Source organism: Neolamprologus multifasciatus, chromosome 10 (assembly GCF_963576455.1).
Source record: "Neolamprologus multifasciatus chromosome 10, fNeoMul1.2, whole genome shotgun sequence".
Classification (NCBI taxonomy): domain Eukaryota; kingdom Metazoa; phylum Chordata; class Actinopteri; order Cichliformes; family Cichlidae; genus Neolamprologus; species Neolamprologus multifasciatus.
Window position 1 is genome coordinate 31,227,654 of NC_140448.1, and position 25,560 is coordinate 31,253,213.

The following is a 25,560-nucleotide window of genomic DNA, read 5'->3' on the forward strand; positions in this document are numbered from 1 at the left end:
GGTTCAATGAGCGAAGCTAAACGTTTACTTTTGGGTTTACATTTTCCCTCTTTTTCTGCTCGTAAACTTTCACTCTCGTGTGCGGCAGTGAAAACTTATCAGGAGCCGAGCATGTGGCTGCATTCCAGTCTGAGCCGGTGGTGGGGGGGTGGGGGGGATTGGCTGTCCGGACGCCGTATGCGTAGCGAGTGGAGCGGGAGGGGAAAGTCGCGGAGGAATGCCGTCCGACAGCTCGCTCTTTAATCCTCCTGACACTCTCACTGTGCCGTGAGGGGCAAGACAAACAGACCCAACATTCCTGTTCGCACACAGAGGGAAAGAAGCCTCGGCCACTTTAAGTTCATATTCTTAGGAGTGGAAGCAGGTCGGAGAGGCGAGCGCTCACATCTGCATTGTTCCCGATAGAGTTTAACGATCAGAAGGAATGTGTGATATCAACCGAGGCGATAAGCGGCGGCTCATTTCCACCACTTCAATCTCCACTTTCACATTTACAGTTAGACACACACACGCACACACGCGCACACACACACACACACACACACACACACACACACACACAGGGGCAAATTCCAAACATATCGCTTCAGTGTGATGCAGATAACAGAGGAGAGCACGACGACGATATCAGTCAGAATCTGACACGTTCATGAATTCATGTGACGTGTTTTTCTGATCTCAGCTAGAAGACGCTTGTGTTCATTTTATTTATTTATCCATCCATTCGCTTCCGCTTATCCTTTTCAGGGTCGCGGGGGGCGCTGGAGCCTATCCCAGCTGTCATAGGGCGAGAGGCGGGGTACACCCTGAACAGGTCGCCAGTCTGTCGCAGGGCCAACACACAGGGACAGACAACCATTCACACTCACTGTCATTCGCACATTCACACCTAATGGCAATTTGGATTTTCCAATTAATCCCCACAAGCTGCATGTCTTTGGACGGTGGGAGGAAGCCGGAGTACCCGGAGGGAACCCACGCAAACACGGGGAGAACATGCAAACTCCACACAGAAAGACCCCGGCCTGATGGTGGAATTGAACTCAGGACCTTCTTGCTGTGCGGCAACCACCGTGCTGCCTATTTTATAAAATTTTTATAAATTTTATTTATTTATTTTTATCTATTTATTTTTTTATTAATTTTTCTTGTTTCCCGTTTTGTTTTCTTGCTGTAGCTCGAGTTCTTCGAATGATAAAACTTTAATTTCAGACTCTTGAACTGTTATTACTGCATACGTTTTTTCCATCATCGTGAAGTTTTTCCTCCCAGACCAGACGTTTGTGTTGGATTTTTGAATTTTCTGGAATACAACAGAGGCGGTGGTTTACTCTGGATGAGGAACAGGAAGAATGCGAACAATGGCCCTGATGATCTGGGATCTACAGTAACCTGTGGTGAATGTAGAGTTGTTTGTATGATAACCTAATATTCAAAACTGCACCTCAAAAAAGAAAAAACCCTCCAGATCAAACAGGAAGATTAATCCTGTGTTTGTTTGTGCCCGAAACGTCAACAAGAACTGGAGAACGGCTTCAGTCACACAATCTGAAATCCTTCTTTTATTCCTCGTTCGTCACACCAGCTCTGAACAACACAAACATGGCTGAGCTTGTTTTTCAGCCACAGCATCAGTAAACTTCCTCTTTGGCTGACGTGTCGATGCGAACCCAAAATGAAAAAGTGAAAACCTGCCCAACAAACTAATATCGAAACAGCTGAGCATTAATCTTTAGGACGTGGCTGCAGATTGTCTCTCCGGGTGGAATTAATCTACCTGTCTGCCCTTTAAACTGGGCTGTGAGACTGAGGGAAGGTCACACAAACGCTTTCTATTCATGTCAGATTCTGACCGCCTCGCAAATTAAATAAGGAGCCGAAAAAGGTGAGGACCGAACCCCCCGGCCGGCTGCTCACGAGCACGCCTGTCAGCGCTGCCCTTCAGCGAGGACGGACTCGCTTTGCACCCCTCTGGACTCCAGCAAGGCAATCGAGGCAACGCAGCAGGACGGACGAAGACACGGGAAACTTCAAAACTCACTCTTTGAGCGTCTCGAAGCCTTGCTCTTTGTACAGCAGCTCCTGCTTCATACAGGCGAGGTCCCGCTTCAACTTGTTCACCTGAGAAGAGGCAGAGACGGGGTGAGGGTTAGAAACCAAACCTCCAGGACCAAAACGTCTTATTTACATCTTTAAAAGTGGCTCACAAATATGGAGTTTAATGCTTCAGAGCAGCTGAGCTCTGTGTGTTACCCTACAGGTGTTTAAACAAAACATTTCAGACAGTTTTTTCTACTCTCAGATCTGTATGACGTCACAGAGAGGGGCAACCAATCAGAAGAACGTTGGCTTAAAAGTAGTTGGAGTGAAGGCGACATGGTTTGTATCAAAGTATCAGGCAAATAAGGATCATTCTGAACCGTGAGTCATGCAAAGCGGCTCTCAAAGAGTCCAAAACATCTCACGAGGAAAGAATGAGTTTGGTATGTGGTTGTGCTGCTTTGAACAAATTAAAATGCTGACTATGTGGGGGGGCGTGGCCAGAGTTCGACTCAGGTGACTCTTCAAAAGCATAGTTGATCCACAGCCAGGAGGTGTGTGTGTGACGCTCTTTGTTTTTCCCCTTTCAAGATGAACAACAGCAGCATTTACACCAGCCAAGAAGGCCAGAAAGCTCAACACCCCCACCCTGCAGCGAAGCGCCCGAGCAGCCCGCAGTGCCCGCCCACCGTTAATGTGTAAACTGTTCACTAATCGAAGCAGGTGGGTCGTCCTCTGCTGTAGGTAAATGTGACTCCGTGCTCTCTCAATGTTTGTTTACATGCCTGCAGGCTCAGCTAATGTTATGCCTCCTATTTGGACGGAGGTGGTCTTACCCGACTTTTGGCCGTGGCTATCTCGGCTTTGAGGATGTCCGGGTCGTATTTGCTGGAAGAGGACGATCTGGAATTCACTGTGGAAACAACAGACGTTAGAGAGGCTGTGATCTCAGCTTCAGGCTGAGGCCGAAGCGTTTGGTACAGTCTCAGTGAGGAAACCTCTGCTCAATTAGTTTTTAACAGAAAAGCTGAAAACCCCAAAAAATTATAAACACAGAATTTATTTATTTTTTAAATGTGACGTTATTTTACTCTTTTTACTTTTATTGAACTATATTTATTAAATATTTGTATTTTTATTCTGAATTTGAATGCATTTTTAATTTCAATTTTTTTATTTTTAAAAATATTTTCATTTTTTTATTTTTTATATCTTGTAAATATTTTTATTTTACTTTTTCCAATTTGTTTTTATGTTAACTTTATTGATATTTCTAAATATTATATTTATTTGAAAATTTTTAAAAAATTATTTTCTTTTTTTTACATTTTTCACTTAAAGTACATTTTATTATTTATTAATTCCCAATTTTTTTATTTTTAATAGTTTCTTAATTATTTATTTTATCTTTCTATATTCTTTTTATTATTTTCTTGTACTGATGACTGTTTTTGACACTTTTCTCATGATCACTACATGTATGAATGCATGATTACTGCTGTCACTGTCAGCAGAATTAGGCGTTCTTCCTCCTGCTCTCACATCAGTGTCGTCTGCAGACATCAGTCACAGACTCCTGCTGACCTCCTCTGTCCATCACCATCACAAACACAAAGAGGTCAGAGCTGATCTCTCGTGTAAAATCAGACAGATGGACGTTTTTGATTTCGGCCGTCACTCACAGCTCGTCTGCGACGTGGACTTGTCCCTCCACGCGTCGTTGAGCTGGCGGTACTCCTGCTGTGCCAGGCGGAGCCTCTGCTCCTTCACCTGGTAGATCTCCTTCTGGGCGCTGAGCGCGTCGCTGGCCACGGCCAGGTAGTCCCGCAGCATGGCCTCCTGCTCCCGCTGCCACTGGGCCCGCGGGTCCTCCAGCTGGGTGCTCTCTGGAGGAAAACACGATGAAGAGGAAACATGAGCAGGAGTTCAAAGGTTGGAAGAGCTTAAAAACCTTTTTTAGCTTTCTGTTGATGCAACAGAGGAACTGATCACAGCTTCTTAATGTACAACAGAACAGAAAAGACTGTTACGACAGCAGTGTCCCATAAACCTGCCGGTCCTTTGCTTCATGAAGCTGAGCGGCCTCCCAGCCTGAGCGAGAGGCTGACTGGTGTCTTATCTCATTCACAGAGGAGGAAGAAACAGGATGATGAGGAGACTCACTGGTGTTGTGGTCGACATAGTACGCTCCGACGACGGGGTCGTACGCCTCCTCCCAGCCGACCGGCAGCTCGTCCCCGATGCAGTCGGCGAACGTCAGAGGCTTCGTCTGCCTGAGAAACAGAAAAACAGAGTCAGAGCACAGAAAGCTCTTCATCACTCCTCATCATCAGGGCTGCCACAGATCCGGATGCAAAGGAGGGCGCTGACTCGCCTGTTTACATCAGTTTTACATGCTTTCGTGTTGCCCGCTCGATGTTTAAGATCGAGTCCATTAAAGCCGTTTATTTGGAAACGTGTCCAAATCAAACCCAAACATTCAAACGCTGCTGAATGAACCCACTCAAACTGTTTTTATCCCCACTCGCTCTCTGGGTGAAAGCTTCTTCAGCAGCAGGAGGAGGAGGAGGGGGATAGGAGAAAGGCTGGGTGTGTAGGGGGGTGGTCCCTGTCGCTCATCACAATAGGAGGAAACCGACCCGCCACATTCCACAGGCGGTGGTGACGCATCGCCTGGAGGTTTCCGGGGCAACCTCTCGACCTTAAAGCGCCTTGGCTGACATTAAATATTAAAAATCCCACGTGGACTCATAACAGCCACGTTACCGTGTCATATTCTCCACTTCACAGTCCTGCTGTGCATGAAGTGATCTCAGGACATCAACCAGAGGAAAGCTGCCCACTCAAGACTCATTTTATTTTTTATAATTTAATTTTGAAATTATATTAACTGTATGGAAATCGATGGAAATGAAGGATGCGCCTCCATCTGAGCTTTATTTGTATTTATAGCTTCGCCAGCTTGTCCGCTGCTCTCGGCCTCGCTGTGCGTGCACCTCCTCGCACACAGAGTGGAGGAGACTTGCCTTCAAAGTAAAAGTCGTGCTTTACTGCTGAAATGACACATTTCAAAAAGCCACAACTTTTACTTTGAAGGTCTCTGTTTACAGTTTGCATCACTCTTAGTTTCACAACTGCTTCATCAGCGGTAACCTGCTAGTAAGCAAAGCACAGAGGTCTTCGTCTCAGTACGAGTACCTCTATGTGATCATGTTTCCTCCAGAAACCGCTCGCCAACCATTTTTGATCGTTGCCTCGCCAAATGGTTGCTAAGCGCTCACTGTGTGGCTTAAGTTTCTACTTCCCATGTCTGTGAGTCTGCAAGGGTCCGAGTGATGTACATTTGACCATCAGACAGCGGGCACAGGGGTTTATATGGATGCCATGTGCCTGTTTTTGGTGGTCGCGCCCACTCGTCCACAGGCAGAGTTCACAGAAGTACAACCGGAATGACCGAGTGTAATCAAGGCTGTAATGACGACTTCTAACTTAAGAAAGCTTCAACAAAAGCTTCCAAACAAGTGTTTGGCACATGAGAGCTCGAGCGAGCGGGACAGAAGCCGAGAGTCAGCTGTGATTTTCAGTCACGTCGACGCGCTCAAAAAGTAAAAACTCCACACTGTTCGTCCTTTTAACGCCAACTTCCTCCGTCCTGTTTCAGACGTAAGCTGAACAGATCCACACCCGATCCAGCTGGACTCAGAACCCAAACACTGGATCGTGTCCATAGTTTCTGCTTCTTTGTACTAACAGTACTGATCTTTTTATATATAATTCACAATGTTCACCACATGTTTGGTGAGTGGATAACTAAAAGTGAATAATTTCAAAACCTAAAGAAAACTGAATATTAATCTGTTTTTTATGGTTTATATTTTCAGAGATGTTGACATGTTAGCCACAACTTAAAGAGAGTTTGACCCTCGTGGCTCACGTCATCCAAATATGAGAAGCTGAAAATCCACATCCATAAATGATGCTGCCCTCGTTTTCCTCACTTTACCGGGGAAACTATCAATTATCAGTATCAGTATCAACCAATTATCAGTCGACAAAAAGCCTGTGTGTGTGTGTGTGTGATAAAAGCATTTGGATGTGTCTGTGTGCTAAGCTTTGTCCAGACAAACACACAGATGTATGAAATCCGCCCTCGCTGAGGCTTCCCTCGTTATGTCGTGACTGCAGATAAACTCGGAGTCGGCTCACTGCTGACGGCAGAAACTGAACTGGGTCCTTTTTCAGCTGATGAATAATGAAAGGGGCCCGGAGAAAGACCCCCTCAGCTCAGCTCTAAATTTAGCCGGGGAAGACGGAGAGGCTGCTGATCCCAGAGAGAGCCGACTGTCCGACCGGCCGGCAGCTCAGGTATCCCATTATTTGATTCCTCTCCCTCTTTCTGTTTCCTCCCACCGGCTAAATCCTATCCTCTGATCGTCGAGGGGAGTCGCTAACATAGTCGCTCTCCGTCACAGTTTCCCCTCACAGCGGAGGACCAGCTGGCAGCGGCGGCGACGGCCTTCGTTTCACCGTCAGTCAATCAAATGGTGCTTGTAGTGCTTCTCGCATGCTTCGCTGCATCAGCGCTCAAACCGCCTGCAACGGCCAAGGGAGCAGATCAAAAACAAGCCACAGTGAGCGTAAACAAGCGTGCCGATAATACCTCAACAATGAGACGTGTTCAGTCACGTGTGTTTGGACCGTTAGTGTCCAAAATCAACAAAATCGAATTCCAGCACACGTTAAGAAGTCCTTACACGCCACAGCGTGAAGGTGAACACCTCGGGTACGTGTTCACGTGTTTTTACTTTAGTTGACAGGAAAATTTAAAAAAGGCAACTTTCTCCTGAGTGGGATCCCCAAGATGACCATATTAGGGATATCCTCTCTCTATGACATCATACAGATCCAAGAGTAGAAAAAAAATTGTCTGAAGCGGAGTGTTTCGATCAGGCTCGCAGGGGCCTGGAGCTGGAAGAGGAAACCTGTTGTCACACAGCTCACCTGCAGGGCTGCCAGTCATCCATGAGGGCCGACAGCAAGCTGCCTGTTAATCGGTCTGCATGCTGGTTTCTACTTCAGACCAGTCGAGCATCGCTGAGCTAAATATCCATTTACAGGACGCTTCTGAGCGTGGAAACCACGCAACATTACACATTTCATGCACCGCTGCCGTTAGAGAAGCAGTAAACTGTTATTTTCTTTGCACTTACAGATTTTAAAACATCCTGTGAGTTTGGGCGTAAGTGGCAGGATTCAGAGGGGATAATGCTGGAGTCGCCAGCCCCACCACAAAAAAAAAAGTGTTAAATGCACCAATTACAGGACTTTTAGCGTCGCATGAAAGGCTGCACATTTTTGAGCTCACACGAGACTCAAAGAAGAAGCATAAAAGTCATTCTGCTGACGTTCTGGTCAAAAATGAATTTGCAGTCTAACAAAAGTGGTTGAAAACCTGATACGAGTACGTACACCCCCCCACGCTCAGGTTTCACATACCAAGGTAAACACTGAGCCGAGCCTCGGCGCTCTGATGCGAACTGACAAAACGAGTGGCAGAGTGCAAACACACAGGGCGGCGAGCTGCATAGCTGAGCGGTGAGTCAGGCGGCGTGCAAATTCCTCAGGTTGAGTTATGAGGCTTCAAACCAGTTCATAGCTGCTCAAGGTCCAACTGTAAAACACCCTCACCACATCACAGCCATAAAGCTCCACCGCTGCCCCGCGTCACCCACCTCATACCTGCGTTATCTGACCAATAACATTCCTTTGTTCTGATGACACACGTTCAGGGCCAGCAGCAGATCCTGACGCGGCAGTCTGGACAGTTTATAAGCACTTCTCTCATTCTTTGAATCTCGAGGTGTAAAACCTCCTGCTGAGAGCGAGAAAACTTTTGACTGTACAAGAAGAAGAGCAGATGATACGTTTGAATTTGGACAGGTTTGGTCATCCAAACCTGTACGCCAGCTAAAGCTGCAGACCTTGGGCTGTGGAGCGCGCTGCCCTCGATAGATGGGTTTCGCTTCCCAACAGATGACGCAGTTTTGTGAAAAATGCATTTTTGCTTTAAAAGCTCAGTGAAAACCCGTGTCGACCAGTTTACCGCCCCAGAAAAGTGCTGCGTTCAAACTTTGGGCGTCTGCAGAAGACTTGAGGTCTGCATCATCCAAACTCTGACCTCATCATAAGGATTAAAAAACGTTTCTTTATAAAGGAAAGCAACGTAATTCAAAATGAATCAAATGACATCCAAACATTTTTCAGCGTGGTTTGAATCCACGAGGACAAAACGACACACGTGTAACCGCATCTGTGTTTTTAACCCCGTCAGACACTCAACCTCCCGGGTACACTGAGCCGCTTTAACGTCACCCAACATCAGCTGCAGGTGTTTTTTCATACATTAAAACAGCCATCTTTATTATATTTCCCTTTAGAGAATCATTTACTATATTACAGTCACATTTTTAAGTTGACATTTTACCGTATTTTTAGCGTTTTACTTATTTATTCCATTTATTTGAGCTCTAAAGCAGCGGTCTCCAACCTTTTTTGCACCACGGACCGGTTTATGCCCGACAATATTTTCATGGACCGGCCTTTAAGGTGTCGCGGATAAATACAACAAAATAAAACTAGTACCGGTACCGAAAAAAAGAAGATTTATTCATAACACACGTGAAAAGACCCAGGAAAACAGAGTTAACGATAAAAACGATAACAAAATAACGCTGAAAACCGATAAAAACCCTGAAAACCATACATTTCACACCTGAGCCTCAACTCTCGTGGCCCGGTACCAAACGACTCATGGACCGGTACCAGTCCGAGGCCCGGGGGTTGGGGACCGCTGCTCTAAATGGAGTAAAACTAACGATCACTCAAAAATTATTATTTTTTTGTATTTTTTTGTATCCAATTGATTAATTTTGTCTTCTGAGTTATTCTCCTTTTAATTATTTCAACTTGATTAATTCTTCTCAAGCCACAGTTTTGTTATTAGTTGGATATATGTTGCATATATACGTGTATCTTGAACATCTGGCCATCAGAACATGTGGATTTTGACTGAATTTTCAGCTTTAATGACGACTAAAGACCTCGCACTGTTGAAAACTGAGATCAGAATCAGGATGAGTGTCCACGGATGAGGATGAGTTTTCTCGTCTGTTTGTTTATGTTTGTTTATGTTAAAATAAAAATCTAAAACAGAAATCCTGGTTCTGTTTTTTACTTGTTTTCTTTCTCTCGTTTCTTCTTTTCATTCGGGCTGAAGTTCTGCATAAACCGCTGCATGCTGAGCGAGCTTTAGAGCCCAAGGCCACCATTAAAATGGGACTGCACAACTCACAAATGGCCTTGTTAATTAACAAAGAGCAGTTTTTATAGCTTCAGAATCAGGCCATAACAGCGCAGGAGGAAAGCACAGTGACAGAAAATAACAAATATTCCTGCACAGCTGCAGGAGGACTCCATATTCAAATACAGAGCATCAAATAAGCTGCTGCTCTCGCTTTAAATACAGGACGAGTGTAAGAGATGCTCCGAGTGTGGAAATCAGACTCGCTGTCCGTCGTCATTCCTGACTACAATGGGAGGATTTACACATGACTGCAGCCTTCAATTCAAACCACCTCGTCCCCGAGTTTCCTTTACGAGAAACGATGCTGTAATCCAGAGCAAACATCGACGAGCGCATGAAGCGATACGGGAATGTTCGGGAAACCTGTTCGACGCTGCAGGAGTAAAAACAAACAGCGGAGAGGTCGTCCTTCCATTTGTGGGTCAGCCTTTAAGTTCACGCGGTGCACATTTCTGCTGTCAGGCGAACGCACGTCTGACAGCGGGAAGCGTTCCACCTTTGTTTCCTCTCCGTGTGAAGAAGTCAAAACACGTCATCTTCCAGGTGTTTGAACTCATCACAACAAGCTACACCCAACACACAAACACATCCTGTTCCTAAGTTTCACACCATGAAGCCACGCACGAACGCCGCGGGGCCCGAGGGCTCACGCTGGGTCTTTCCCAGAAGCATCAATCAGACACGTTAACCAAAATTAAGCCTTTAAAGCCGCCGCCAAGCTGGAAGTCCCTGAGCCCTCGGTGCCACTGTTACCTACGCATGTGCACTCGGTACTCATTCAGAGGGTTTGCTTACATTTATTTACTTTTCCTCAAAACTGCTTTTGTATGTTCTCTAAATCTTCCCGGCTTTAAGCTTCTTTCTTTAACTCAAGTCGTCCAAAGTTAATCATGAACAAGACGGAGGCAGGTGAAGGAGGAACTGGGTGACCTCCATCTAAAGAAGAAAGAGTGGGAAGCACGGGTTTCTATTTCATAACTGCTGTAATTTTACAACATGAATAAAACCAACTCTTTAGATGAAGGAGGAGGAGGAGGAGGAGGAGAAATGGCTCTGTGAAAGCTTTCCTTTCTGCACCAGTCCGACCAAACTAAAACCTTCTCATGCTTTGCTGAATAATAAGTCATGAGAGTCGCTGGTTACGCATTAAAACCAGCACGGAGCGGCGGTTAGATCCCGGTTTACAGTTTGCAGGGCCTCACGCTGCACTTTGACCCCGTGCACCTTGGCAGGCAGTGAAAGGGATTTCAGATGAATCGGGCCTTTTGGTTGGCGGCTCTGCGAGCGCTCGGCCCCTCACGTTGTGTGTTTCAGGAATGCGCCTGTGTTGTTTTTTTAAATTCAGGACTTTTGTTTTCTTCTTTCTGCACTTTTAAGACTGTCGAGTGTAAAACAACCAGAGGAGAAATTCTCCGTTCCACCTTAAAACAGCGACTGTGTGTTTGTTATCTCACCAGCAGCCCAAATAAGTGGAGGCCGACAACCGACGGTACGCTGACACCTGCAACAAATTCTCACTTCCTCTGCTGATTGCAGCTCATCTTGTTTTAATAAAAAACATAAAAACCTGAAGACTTAAAAAAATGTAAAAATTCCCAGCTGGTAACTTTGATCGCCTCCCGGCAGTTATTTCATAGACCGTTAGCCGACTTTGCCCTGTGTGATCAGTCTGGTTTTGTTCAGATTGGTGTTGGGGGGTTTTCGCATAACTGCTCAAAAAGACATGAAAGTGTCACCAGATCAATGTTTCACACTCGGATCTCTCTGGGAATCTACCACAAACCGTCGGGCAGTTACACCGCCCGTGAATAAAGACCTGGATGGGAAGCTTGACATCTGCAGAGATCCAGCTACAGGACAGGCAGCTAACTGTGGTTGCCTCCACCAAGGAAAAGCTTTGAATGAACTCTGATGAGACTCTGTAGAGGTGTCGACTGTTAACAGTCCATTAACACCAATACATGCACGAGATCTTCGTGGTCAACTTCAGGATTTGTTGGTGGAAAAATGGACAAAAAGCCTGATAACAAAGAAACTATGATTCTTCCAGGTGTTCTGTGTCATGTCACATTTGACCTCCGACCTCCCCTACAAGGTCACTATATTGATCTGCAAGTCAAAGTGATAACAATGCTACATAGAGCATTAAAGTTAAAGTTGTGTTTTTTTACTGCCATTTGTTGTCCTGCTAACATGAAGGCATCAAGTGATTCATGGGGGTTCTAAATTATCACCTCATGTTGGACTTCTGACCTCTTCTTCAAGCTCAAATAAGGTCAAACCTCCATAAAATACCATGTCACATTTGACCTCTGACCTCACTTTTATATTTCCCATCTGGCTTTCCTTCAAGTTGACCTCATTGTGTTTTAGAGAAAGTAAGAGAAAGACAGTGAGCTGTTTAGTTAGTGAATAAACTGTAGTATTAATAATAATAATATATCACAAGTAGGGCTGGGCCATATCATACCGTTCACGGTAACACGGGTATAATGTTGGGCAACGATAAGAAAATGAAATATCGCGATAGAATATGGGTAAAACGCGCAGGCGCAGTGCCTTTGTTTACATACGCACATGGCGGAAAAAGCATGGCGGCGACGGAGAATGAGAAGGGCGAAAGCGGGTCGTTAAATGAAACTGATGAACCAGAATTGGTTTGTAAAAATGCTGCAACTTCAGTGGTGTGGAACTGGTTTAGCTTTCGTCCGTCAGATACACAACAAAGCACTATTTTTGGTAGAGCATGCTAGCGGGCCGTCGTTATTACCGTGTTGTTTGGAAAATACGGCACACTTAAAATCAATCCTTTGATTTTTCTGAAAGTCGACAGTGCCCCTTATAATCCCGTGTGCCTTATGTATGAACTCTGGTTGTGTTTACTGACCTCGAAACGATTTTATGTGCACGGCGCTCGAAAATCTGTCAAATGTTTCAGTACGACTTCGCTAAGCTACGAAGCCGCACCGCTTGATGGATTGTCGGAGCATTACGGCTATCGTAGGCGGAGCCTCGCAGAGTGATACGTACTGTGCTTCAACATAATATTACCGTATTGTGTGTGTGTATAACCTCTTTTTAAGTTTTGTGGATATTATACATGGTTATGCTGAGGATATGTCGGCCAGTTTCCACTGGAAATACCTTTTGGTTAAACTGTCAGCAACGAATTTGCATTTGCACTGTTACATTTTTATATATCTTTAATGCAGATAAAAAAAACAGCTGCTTGTTTAAGTGAAAATACATTGATGTTTTGTTTTTTTCCCTAATAAAGTTGAGGAGTTGTAAAGTATTTTGTCTCGTGTCAGTTATATCATCAGTTATATCGTTATCGCAAATTTTCAAATGTACATCGTGATAAATATTTCTGGTCATATCGCCCTGCTCTAATCACAAGCTCAAGGTTCTTCATGTCCAGTTATTTAAAACTCCATGTTTGTGTAATCAAAGTAAACATCTGTCACGCTGCCCTTCTCTGATTTTTACTGCACTACAAACTTCTGAAAGTTCATTTAAAAAGAACAAAGAAAACAAAGTGAATGTGTAAAAAAATACAGCGCTGTTCCCTTCAAAGCAAACGCCGCCCACAGAGCGAGAGGGTTGGTGGCGGTTTGCGCTCTCAGAGTGCTTCTTGTTTATTAGCTGTTATTTATTAGGCCGGTATGTGATTGGTTTGGCTTGTCTGTCTGGTTATTTACGTGCAGGACGTCTAAAGATTGCCAGAAAATGTTTTCAAACTGTTTTATTCACTGGAGTTTTTACTGAAACATAGCAGACATTCCTGGAATATCACATGCTTGGAAATTGTGGGAAAAATGTGAAGATTTCTGTTAAATGCAGAGTCAGCCCCCTCACCCCAGAGGCATTTTCTGAGTCCATTTACTTACAGGAAACTTTATCAGAGGTTTGGAATTATTCTGGGAGTCAAATGTTCTCGATTAAGAAAAACAGGCAGACGTTCAAAGATGGAATCATCCTCATTTTAATCTGACAGCTGGAAGCACGACCACTTCTCAGACACAACGTGGTCAAATAAACTCAAAGCGGAGCTCAGCAGAAGTCAGAATACTCTTACTAATGATGGCCGCTGCCTCCTGTGTCTTCTGCTTTCCTGTAGTTCTAACTGGAAAATGTAGGAATCAACCAAAGTAAACCAAACACACTGGGGGGAAAGAATCCAGGTTCTGTCACCCGGAAAAGAAAAAAAAAAAAAACCCTTGAGATTTCCAGACATTAGGCATTAAAGGGATTTGGTGTCAAAGTCTGAGGGGTCTTAAGTGACTGGTAAGACTGAAAAGCCCTGTATAAACCCACCCTCCCCTCTGCGCTGTGGTGATCTGAACATGCGAGTCGTTGTCACGCTCGCCTCTTTAAGCCTATTACACTAATGATTTCTACGAGAGAGGAGAAAAGAACAGGTAACACACCTCCACGCCTGACAGCAGGAATGTAAATGAGCAAACAAGAAAGCACCTCTGGCATCCTGAGTTGTGAGATACCCAAGGTTTTATGACAGGTTAACAAACTGAAGGAGGCTTTCTGCTCTGTGACAAACTCAGCTCGAGGTTCCATCCTCAGATTATTCCCGAGAGAAGGAATGATTCCTCACGCAGAGGTAAACGGGTATTTGGAGTGAGTTATTTGGAGGAACCTCACTGGACTGGCTGTTCATTACTGACCCGTTTAATCATTAGCAAGATATCAAAAATCATCTACTACAAACACAAAATGACAAACCATCCAGAAGCCAAAAATAATAACGTTGCTAAAAAGTTATTTAAGAGCAGTCTAGGTGGTCTGATTAAACATTAATAAATGAACATGTTCAGGCTGCCAAGAGCTCAAAATACTTCACTAGCTTCCAGCTGCCTCACTGCAGCAATAAAAGCATGATTACAGGGTAAAAATGAACTTTTTCCATACTTATCAAAGTAATATATATATATATATATATATATATATATATGTACATAAAATGCATTCACTCTAATTTACAGATAATAATTCATACAGGTGATTGGCTTTCACTGCAATTAATTAATTACTGTGCACACCTGTGAGGCTGATTCATCAGGTAGCCATCACCTTCTGTTTCACCCACCTTGACTCCAGCAGCCACCCATTTCATTCACGCCTCAGTCACACCAGCTGGAGACTACCCGGCAACCACCGGTTGCTAGGGAATAACAAGTATTCCACCATCCAGCTGTGAGTGGTTGCTGTGAAACTGACTGGTCAGTGTTTCCCTGGTAACCAGCAGTCGCTAGGGAAAAATAAAGTATTCCCGACCAGTTGGCGAGTAGTTGTTGCGAGTTAGTTGGTGAGTGTTTCCAAATGAGTGGGCGTCCTCCAAGCAAACTGCAGGTGATCAAAGCAACCTGTGAGCAACCAAAGCAATCCCAAGGAGGATTTTGGTGCAGCACCCTCTTTGCGACTAATTTAAAACCAGGCAGCAACCAGCAACCACTCTCCAACCAATCAGAGGTTTGGCAGTGGCAGTCTCTAGCTGTTGGCCAGCCACTGGGCAACTCTTTTATTGGAAGGTTCATACAAACTCTCCTCCATCACCTGCTACCACTGATTTTACTATAATGTCTTATCAAATAACTTAATAAACAAATAAACCTGCCAGAAAACTGGGAACAAGGCCCCTAAAATCAGGCATTACTGGGATTAGTGTGACTGGCTTTTACCTGCGACAGCTCCCTAAATAAAAAAATATTGCACATTAAATCCATATCAAGGTACTTCAGTGCAAACATGGTGCGGAACTCTGTGTTGCCTTCATGAACAAACAACGATGTTTGGGCTAAAAGGCTCACACCTCCTCGTTTACCGCATGAATGGAGCCTTTAACACATTATGTATTTATCACATGTATGTGCTTTGACTATCTGCCAGAGGTCAAAGGTCGACGGCACCTGTCCTCGCGCAGTCCTACCTGTCTCTGGGGTCGATCCAGCTCGTGCACTGGTTAATGTGGTCAATGTAGTAAACTTTGCCATCAAAGTCTCTGGCTTCCTCCCAACCGTCAGGTAGTGGCAACTCCTTCCTCGGCATGTCAGGCGAGTCTCCATGTAATGAACTCCTCTCTACTCAGAATCATCGCGAAGAGATACCATCATCATCATCACCATCACAGTCAGCCTCTACATCTGCAGTTAGTCCCCAAATTCAGAGTCTGGCTGGATTAAGCCATGGTAACAATCCATAATAATCCTCAGATTAACAATCAGACCCTGAACAGGAGGAGGAGGAGGAGGAGGAAGGGGGTAAAACAAACTGTTTCATCAGGCTGCACTTGTGCAACAATTCATCCCGGTTTGAGAGCCTCAAAGTATCCGTAACGTAAACACAGCAGCTGGAGGAGTGTCCAGGACGGTCTGGAGTTTCCCAGGTCCGCGGGCAAACTTTGAGGCGGCCTGGAAGAACTTTTTCGGGATGATTATCCACGCTCCGCCGAACACGGACGGGGTCCTGCTGCCGCCGGTGGTACTGCTGTTCGGGTTTAACGGAAACACACGGGGAGCCCCATAGAAACCTCCAGATTAACAAAGCGCAGACTTAGAAAAGGGTAGAGCAGCAGCCAAAACGTCCTCGCGTTCCCTTATAACACCCCCAAACCCGCAGAGCTGGGGCTCGGCTCCTCTCCGTGCCTACAGGCCACCATGTTTAGCCGCAGTAACCGACGCTAGCCTCCAGCCTGCGGGACAGCGAACAGTCCGCCCGCCGCTTGGAGAAAGGAAAAAAGTACCGAGAGAATTCACAGCCGTTAAAATCCGCTAAATAGCCGAAGAACTTCTCTGTTATCCCGTAAAAATCCTCCGGTGAAAGCTGGGCAGAGGGAGGCTGCAGCAGTGGCAGCAGCGGCGGTAAAGTCTTCTTCGGTCCCGATGACTTCGCTCGAACCGATCAAGCTAACGGCAGCCACTCAACCCGACGTCCGGTTTCAAAATAAAATATTTGTTGACAAACTCCAGGACACAAAATAAGACTTCCGGGCGAAACAATTTCCGAAAAATACTTTTACTGATACCGTGAGGAAAATTATTCTTTTATAGCAGCAGGAAGAAGAATAAAATATACAGGGGTCTATGCATAACACAACATAGTAAAAGGCCTATAGTGAAGGTAAAAATTAAATATAAATACTTTTGGTTATTGTATTAAAATATCACTAAAAAATATATATATATGTGTTAAAAAAGAGAATGTTGCAGTGAACTATAGCTAAACGTTAGTTTAAAAAAGTTAAAACTAAAACAATCAAAACTAGGTGTGAGTTAAGTTAGTAACAAACAAGATTAAAATTCACTAAGAATAAACACTTGGAACTTACAATAAAACCTACAGTAAAATAGAAATGCACACGTGCTGTGTTTTTATTCAAACAGCTGTTCCGATTTCGCAAAATCTTGCTCCTGAAAAACAACTTTCATGATTAAAAATAATGATCAAAAATCCACCTGAAACTAGCAAATCTACTCTGTAAAGTGAATCAAAGTGAAGTGTTTTGAAAGCAAAAACTTCAAAAACAAAAATTTCAAATCTCAGTAATTCAGTTTTCATTAAATTATTTTTATTTTTATGGAAGCATTGCTGTTCTATCTTAATTTAATATTTAAAAATAGCAAATTATGCATTTATGCATATTCTATAGTTTGTGGTATAATTTTATTTATGATTTATACTTTTATTCTACTACAACGGTAAGAATCCCTTAATAAGTTCTTATCTTAACCTATGTCATTTTACATTTTTTTATTATATGGATATTTATGGATTATTATTTATTATTACTATATAAATAGTAACAATAATAATTATTATTATTGGTAAATTTTAAACGTTATATTTTGTCTGTTTTGTACTTTTTAAATTTTGTTTATTGTTTGGTCTAAAAATTTAAATCAAACAAATAAACAAAACAAAAATACCCAGATAAACCTCCACATTTACAACTTTTATTATTTTTATTGACAGAAAGTTTCATTGTAGGCTGCGAGTTATGGTGATACTTAAAGTTTTGTTCAGTTTTGTGGCTCATACATCAATGTTTTATTCATAAAGCCTGGTTTAAATGTTATTCACTTATTTGTTAGCAGTTAAACCTCCTAACCTGCCCAAACTTTCAAGCCCACAGCGCCCCCTGGAGGACAATATTCCGCAGTGCTGAACAGGTTGGGAGAAATGGTGGTTATGATCACCTGCAGGTTCTTCCATCGTGCAGATATTTCTTCAAACAAGAGTCCAACATCAAGAACAAAGAGTGAAACTACTTCATAGTGCAGATGTTACGGGCATGGCTGCATTAGGCTTAGGCTACTGAGGGTTTCTCATGATGCACTGGGTGCATCTTCCTCACTCACTGTGTTTTTATACACCTCTCTATATTTATTCATCAGTTATAATTAATCTCTGGTTCTCTTCCACAGCATCTTTTTATCCTGTCTCCCTCCCCTCACTTCAACCAGTCGCAGCAGATGGCCCCGCCCCTCCCTGAGGCTGGTTCCGCCTGAGGTTTCTTCCTGTTAAAAGGAAGTTTTTCCTTCCCACTGTCACCAAAGCTGTGCTCAGTGTTTATCTCGTGGCCTTGTTTCTGTTTTTCCTTCACAGGGATTCAAGTGAAACTGAAGGACGCAGTGATGAGCTGCGTTCACTGACGTGTTTTTAAGAAATTGATTTCTGCCACTGAATCACAACATTTCTGTCTTTGGTGCTGCGCTGCCTGCAGGCCTCAGGCTCACAGCCTGGTTTTTGACCTTGTGTATGAAGATTTCTCTGAATCTTAACGACTTTATGTACTATGAATGAATCATGCACAGTCTTCCACGGAGAGCTGAAACCCTCCCTATATTTATCTGTAAAAACTGTGCGAAGCTCTTCTTCATGTCCAATCATGCTTTTAATTCACCTCAACAGTTATTTTAATTTTTTTTTGTTTTTTAGCATAAAACAACTTCAACAACAGTTTTCTGTTGCTCAGCAGTTGCTGGCATTAAATTCATAATGATCATCATGTAACTTTTTTTTTTTTTTGGGGGGGGGGGGGGGGGCAGACTATGTCCAATCAAAACGTGTATTAATTATTTGGCATATCATTGTTTTGTGTTTTAATTTTTGCAAACAGAGCTGCAGTTCAATACACAACTTTTTGAATATTTATATAGCAGCAATCTTTGCACAGTAATATCAATACCTGCTGTGGTTGACAGTGAAACCCAAACATCCTAACATTTTACAATTCTGTTGCCTTCAAGCGCTGTAGGAAAAACTCCACATTCGCTCTCACTGCACTAAGCTGGTCGTCTAAATCGCTAGAATTGTCACGGCTGCGCTGGCAGCCCATGGAGATGAGGGACAGGAGGACCCAAATCTAGTACTCTTCAATGCAAGCAGTGTGTTTATTTACAGTGACGTAAATATTACACAACAATAAATCCCTGTGGACCCCAGACTCCCGTGCCGTGTCTTCCTCCCAGTGTCCTCGCTTCCAAGAGTCCATGCACCCGGTGCTTGCTGCCCCCTCATTTCCAGGCTCCTCCTTGGAAATAACTGTGGCAGGGTTACACTTACTGATATGTTGAAACCACTGACAGGTACTCACATAATGATCCAGCATCAGAAAGAGCTCCACCACACTCCTAAGTAGCTCCTCCGATGAGGCTTGATCAGCTGCAGGTGTGTGTGATCATTTCCTCAGGTGTGGCCAGCCACCTGGTAGAGACACACCCACCAGGCCTGAAAGTGCCTGTAACCCAGCCTATCAGATACAGCCCCACACACACACACACACACACACCTGCCTATGTGGAACACAGAACTGCAGCACAGTGCAGCTAAAAAACACACATATAATAACAATAATAATAATGAGAGTCCACACTGCTCAAGGACCCTGGGTCCCTCAGACCCAGTGAGTAAAAATAAGCTTTAAGAGCAGTTTTAAAAGATTCAGTGAGGGAGCAGATCTGGCTGTGAGGGGAATCCTGTTCCATAGTTTGGGGGTGAAAACATCCCTCTGAGTGGAAGTAGTAAGAAGTCAGACCATGAAGGTGTTTGTAGATAAACAGGAGGATATTAAAGCTCATTCTGAATTCTCCACGAGGAGCAAGCAACCAAACTGGAGACAGGACAGAGTGGACCGACTGGGCCAGCATAAAGGGAAGTGCAGTAGTCCAAACATGAGGAAATGAGGGGATGAATGAGAATGTTGTGATCAGTCACAGAAAGAAAAGGCGTCATTGTTAATGCAGAGCATGGATGGAAGAAGCACCGAGTTCATCTGCTTGTCAAACTTAAAGCAAGAGTCAAATATCACAGCGACATTTTGACAAAGGTGGACAAACTGCCAAGCAGATCAGGGAAACTGGAACTGGGAGAGCAAAAAAGGACAATGTGTGACCTCTGACCTTTCCGATGTGAGGGACAGGGATGTGTCCAACAACCTGTAGAAGAGTTAAAGTAGCTGTGACAGCAAAAGGGTCCAAAACAGAGCCTTTGACCATTTCCATTATTATAAACACTTACGAGTCTGTGTTTCTGAGCAGATTCTGGGCCTTACACAGAGTTTCTGTCTGATTTCTCAGACTTTATATCTAATTTAGTTCTGAGCTCAGATAAAATAATTATTGTGGGTGATTTTAACATCCATGTTGATGCTAAAAATGACAGCCTCAACATGGCATTTAATCTGTTGTTAGACTCAATTGGTTTCTCTCAAAATGTAAAAGAACCCACCCACCACTTTAATCACACTCTAGATCTTGTTTTAACATATGGCATAGAAACTGAACATTTAACAGTGTTTCCTGAAAACCCTCTCCTGTCTGATCATTTCCTGATAATATTTACATTTACAATAATTGATTACGCAGCAGTGGAGAGTGGACTTTATCAAAGTAGATGTCTTTCTGAAAGCGCTGTAACTAAGTTTAAGAATATAATCCAGCCACTGTTATCATCGTCAATGCCCTGTACCAACACAGAGCAGAGCAGCTATCTGAACGCTACCCCAACAGAGGTCGATTATCTTGTTAATAATTTCACCTCCTCACTACGTACGACTCTGGATACTGTAGCTCCAGTGAAAACTAAGGTCTCTAATCAGAAGTACCTGACTCCGTGGTATAATTCTCAAACACGTACCCTAAAGCAGATGACTCGTAATCTGGAGAGGAAATGGTGTGTCACAAATTTAGAGGATCATCATTTAGCCTGGAGAAATAGTTTGTTGCTTTATAAGAAAGCCCTCCGCAAAGCCAGAACAGCTTACTACTCATCACTGATTGAAGAAAATAAGAACAACCCCAGGTTTCTCTTCAGCACTGTAGCCAGGCTGACAAAAAGTCAGAGCTCTGTTGAGCCAACCATCCCTTTAACGTTAACTAGTGATGACTTCATGAACTTCTTCACAAATAAAATTATCATTAGAGAAAAAATTACCAATAATCATCCCACAGATGTAATATTATCTACAGCTACTCTTAGTACCATTGATGTTAAGTTAGACTCTTTTTCTCCAATCGATCTTTCTGAGTTAACTTCAATAATTACTTCCTCCAAACCATCAACGTGTCTTTTAGACCCCATTCCTACAAAACTGCTCAAAGAAGTCCTGCCATTGATTAATTCTTCGATCTTATATATGATCAACCTATCTCTAATAATCGGCTATGTACCACAGGCCTTCAAGGTGGCTGCAGTTAAACCTTTACTCAAAAAGCCATCTCTAGACCCAGCAGTCTTAGCTAATTATAGGCCAATCTCCAACCTTCCTTTCATATCAAAAATCCTTGAAAGAGTAGTTGTCAAACAGCTAACAGATCATCTGCAGAGGAATGGTTTATTTGAAGAGTTTCAGTCAGGTTTCAGAGTTCATCACAGCACAGAAACAGCTTTAGTGAAGGTTACAAATGATCTTCTTATGGCCTCTGACAGTGGACTCATCTCTGTGCTTGTCCTTCTTGACCTTAGTGCAGCATTCGATACTGTTGACCATAATATTCTATTAGAGTGATTAGAACATGCTGTAGGTATTACAGGTATTGCACTGCAGTGGTTTGTATCATATCTATCTAATAGACTCCAATTTGTGCATGTAAATGGAGAGTCCTCTTCACACACTGAGGTTAATTATGGAGTTCCACAGGGTTCGGTGCTAGGACCAATTCTGTTTACATTATACATGCTTCCCCTAGGCAGCATCATTAGAAGACATAGCATACATTTTCACTGCTATGCAGATGACACCCAGCTCTATCTGTCCATGAAGCCAGATAACACACACCAATTAGTTAAACTGCAGGAATGTCTTAAAGACATAAAGACTTGGATGGCCACTAACTTTCTGCTTCTTAACTCAGATAAAACTGAGGTCATTGTACTCGGCGCTGAAAAGCTTAGAAATATGGTATCTAACCAGATTCTTACTCTGGATGGCATTACCTTGGCCTCCAGTAACACTGTGAGGAACCTTGGAGTCCTTTTTGACCAGGATATGTCCTTCAACGCACATATTAAACAAATATGTAAGACTGCGTTCTTCCATTTGCGCAACATCTCTAAAATTAGAAATATCCTGTCTCAGAGTGACGCTGAAAAACTAGTTCATGCATTTATTACTTCCAGGCTGGACTACTGCAATTCATTATTATCAGGATGTCCAAAAAACTCACTGAAAAGCCTTCAGTTAATCCAAAATGCTGCAGCAAGAGTACTGACAGGGACTAGAAGGAGAGAGCATATTTCTCCTGTTTTGGCTTCCCTTCATTGGCTTCCTGTTAAATCCAGAATTGAATTCAAAATCCTGCTCCTCACATACAAGGTCTTAAATAATCAGGCCCCATCTTATCTTAATGACCTTGTAGTACCATATCACCCTATTAGAGCACTTCGCTCTCGCTCTGCAGGCCTACTTGTTGTTCCTAGAGTATTTAAAAGTAGAATGGGAGGCAGAGCCTTCAGTTTTCAGGCCCCTCTTCTGTGGAACCAGCTTCCAGTTTGGATTCAGGAGACAGACACTATCTCTACTTTTAAGATTAGGCTTCAAACTTTCCTTTTTGCTAAAGCATATAGTTAGGGCTGGACCAGGTGACCCTGAATCCTCCCTTAGTTATGCTGCAATAGATGTAGGCTGCCGGGGGATTCCCATGATGCATTGAGTTTTTCCTTTCCAGTCACCTTTCTCGCTCTCTATGTATTAACTGACCTCTCTGTGTTGAATCATATCTGTTATTAACCTCTGTCTCTCTTCCACAGCATGTCTTTATCCTGTCTTCCTTCTCTCACCCCAACCGGTCGCAGCAGATGGCCCCGCCCCTCCCTGAGCCTGGTTCTGCCGGAGGTTTCTTCCTGTTAAAAGGGAGTTTTTCCTTCCCACTGTCGCCAAAGTGCTTGCTCATAGGGGGTCATATGATTGTTGGGTTTTTCTCTGTATCTATGAAGCGCCTTGAGGCGACTTTTGTTGTGATTTGGCGCTATATAAATAAAATTGAATTGAATTGAATTGAATAATGTCATCTTCCACAGGACTGCAGGTGTAACTCAGACCAGTGGAGAGGAGCGCGAGCTAGAAGGTTTTTTATTCCCTCAGTCACAAAGTGAAAAACGACGCTGCTTCTCCATCATTATCCCAGCAGCTGTGTCACTCTTTTGGCACTGTTGCATTCATGAAGCAGTGGATAAAGCTGTGCCTGCTGTGGGATGCAGGGTCTGTGCTGTTACTGTGGAAAAAAAGGAAACGCCTTCACTAACAGACGTGTTTCCAGCTTTGAGTGCTTTCTTAATGAAGCACTTTGCTAGATTTGAGCTGCTTTTTCAGGAGGAAATATTCAAATGATGTTCTTCCCTTCATAATTGTTTTATATAACAGGAATAAAATATCCACTAAATTGAAGTGAAGCATGAAATATATTTATTTTTAATGTTATTTTAATTGGTTACAGCTACAGTAAAACCCACAGAGCACTTCACTGTGGGGTACATCACTGTGGGGCACACTTCCAGTATATATAAGCAAATACTAGCTGTCTACCTTTATATTGGCCTTGGAATTTAAAAAAGTTGATAAGTGAAAAAGTGATGAAGAATGAAAGAACTTTTAATTTCCGTTATGAATGTTGGTGCTGCATAGTCTGGTTTGTACACCAGGGGGTGCTTTAGAGCTTCTCTGTTTGCAACAGGTGCTTGGAACATGACAAACACAACAATCAGCTGATCCGAGCAGAATTTGTGTAAATAGTTATCTATGACTTGGTATTGATATCAGTCGGGCTCTCGTACAAATATGCATATTCACAAAATTCATTAATTTTATATCATTATAACGCAATAATAAATAAATGTATCAACCTTAGTAGGCCAGGAACAAATAAAATCGTCATATAAATCATTAGATTATGACAGATTAAAAAAGAAAAAAGTACATTTTGTTCTTAATCAGTGATCAAAGCAGTCACAGTTCGCTGACCGTCAGTGTATTAGTTAAACGCGCTTATACAGAGGAGAGGGGAATTTCCGAGCAGCGCCTGAACGCAACATTTTTTCTGCGTCTGAGAACAAAAACATCGGAGCGGCTCGGTCACATGTAGCGCGCACAGCCGCAGCACGAGCGCGGAGCCGCGAGGAACGAGGAAGTCAGTCGAGCCGTCGGCGTCCAGGAACAAGCAGCAGTGGTGCCTCCGGCTCCCGTTCCCGGCTCCCTCCGCCACCTCACCCGCCACCTATGGTTCTCCTCCGGCACATCTCCATCGCCCTGACCGCCGCCGTGGCTGCCCTCGGCTCCGCGCTCTTCATCGCGCTGAACTACTTCTACAAGAGGCGGATATGGTCCCCGCAGGCGGAGTACTGCACCATCAAAGAGGTGGGAGGGCAGGTTACTCACTCAACCTTCTGAGTTTGGTAATTTTAGACGTTTAATCGATTTAATTTAAATTGAGCTGAACTGTTTAACTTGGTGAGGAGCGCGTTCAGGGACCTCTGACTGAGGCGAGGAGACGCTGCAGAGTCGTTAGAGCTGCTGGAGATGTGCTGATGCTTGGTGGAGATGTGCCGGTGGCATTATGAGAAAACAAAGATGTGATGAAGAAGAAGAAAAGAAGGAGGTGGCGCTGATAATGAAGCCGTTACTGATAATTAATGATGATGATGATGAATGTGGTGGTGATGAAGGTGGGAGAATGTAGTGAGCATGATTTGAAGACTTTGATGTAATGCACTTTATTTTATATTAACAGGGCAGCATTATGTAACGTGACAGCTCCAGAGGTGTATTGATCGCCCCCTGGTGGGTGGTTGAACTGTAGGTCAAAAGCCCCTCCCCCTCCACATTAGTAACCATGGACACCAGTGATATTTAAGACATGGGCGTCACCCACCCTTGACCGAAGGAAGCTGTTCTACTCCTTGTTAATCCCACTGTACAGAAATCGGGTGCAGTTATGACAGAGCTTCAGCAGGGGGCACTCGTGAGCTTCTCCTCATTAATTATAACGTTTCGGTAGCTACAGCGATATTTTATCTGTGGTGTTTTAATTTATTAGTAAATGAGACAAACCATCCAAAGATGGTGTTTACGTCTTAAAGTGGGTGTCTATGGGACCTCAAGTGGCCATTTGAGGAACTGCAGGTTCGGAAACTTTCATGCTAGCTTAATTTTTTTAGATGTCAAATAGAAAAGCACGCTGAATTAATTTCTTCTCAGACACGTTTGTTTTCTGACCAGCTTTTTTAACGTCCTCATGACCAACGGCTTCTCCAGAAAGAAGCAAAGATTAAGCGATTACATTTGCTGATTGTGTTCTCAGTTTACAGAGTTCTGTTTTACTCAAATCAGAGAAAAAGGCCACCCCAGTGTCTAAAAGACAAAAAACCCCTGAAGTACTCACAGCTTTTCGTGGGTAAATGACTGACTTAATAATTAAAACACTTGCAGATTGTTTCAGCTTTAATTGCTGCTGCTGAAAAGAGAAAAAAGTGGGAAATCATGTTCAAGGTGATGCTGAAGTAGCGAGCTTCCTTGTGGGGATATGATAGTTTATCTCAGCTTCCTGCAGAGAGACAGAAAAACAGAAATGAGGCGGATAGCGAGCGGAGGGTCTTAATGAATGAGTCTTCACAGCTGCAGCCTGAATCTCTTAATAAAATCTATTTGC

The 25,560-nt window shown here is 43.5% G+C and overlaps 2 protein-coding genes across 3 annotated transcripts in view; one reads left to right on the forward strand and one right to left on the reverse strand.

Moving 5' to 3' along the window:
• wwc1 (WW and C2 domain containing 1) overlaps positions 1 to 16,350 on the reverse strand; it is a 42,271-nt gene extending 25,921 nt beyond the window's left edge. The window contains exons 1-5 of the mRNA XM_085173705.1: positions 15,348 to 16,350; positions 4,204 to 4,313; positions 3,723 to 3,926; positions 2,877 to 2,953; positions 2,042 to 2,121 (exon numbers count right to left, since the gene is read on the reverse strand). Of these exons, the coding sequence (XP_085029831.1) occupies positions 2,042 to 2,121; positions 2,877 to 2,953; positions 3,723 to 3,926; positions 4,204 to 4,313; positions 15,348 to 15,466 (590 nt within the window). The 5' untranslated portion in view covers positions 15,467 to 16,350. The remainder of the gene's footprint in view (positions 1 to 2,041; positions 2,122 to 2,876; positions 2,954 to 3,722; positions 3,927 to 4,203; positions 4,314 to 15,347) is intronic.
• A 7,652-nt stretch (positions 16,351 to 24,002) lies between these two features.
• The window catches only part of arl10 (ADP-ribosylation factor-like 10), a 29,615-nt gene continuing 28,057 nt past the window's right edge, over positions 24,003 to 25,560 (forward strand). For both annotated transcript variants that reach the window (XR_014876297.1, XM_085173732.1), the window contains exon 1: positions 24,003 to 24,269. Coding sequence is in view for 1 of the 2 variants with exons in the window: in XM_085173732.1 (XP_085029858.1) it covers positions 24,132 to 24,269 (138 nt within the window). In the remaining variant the exon portion in view is untranslated. The remainder of the gene's footprint in view (positions 24,270 to 25,560) is intronic.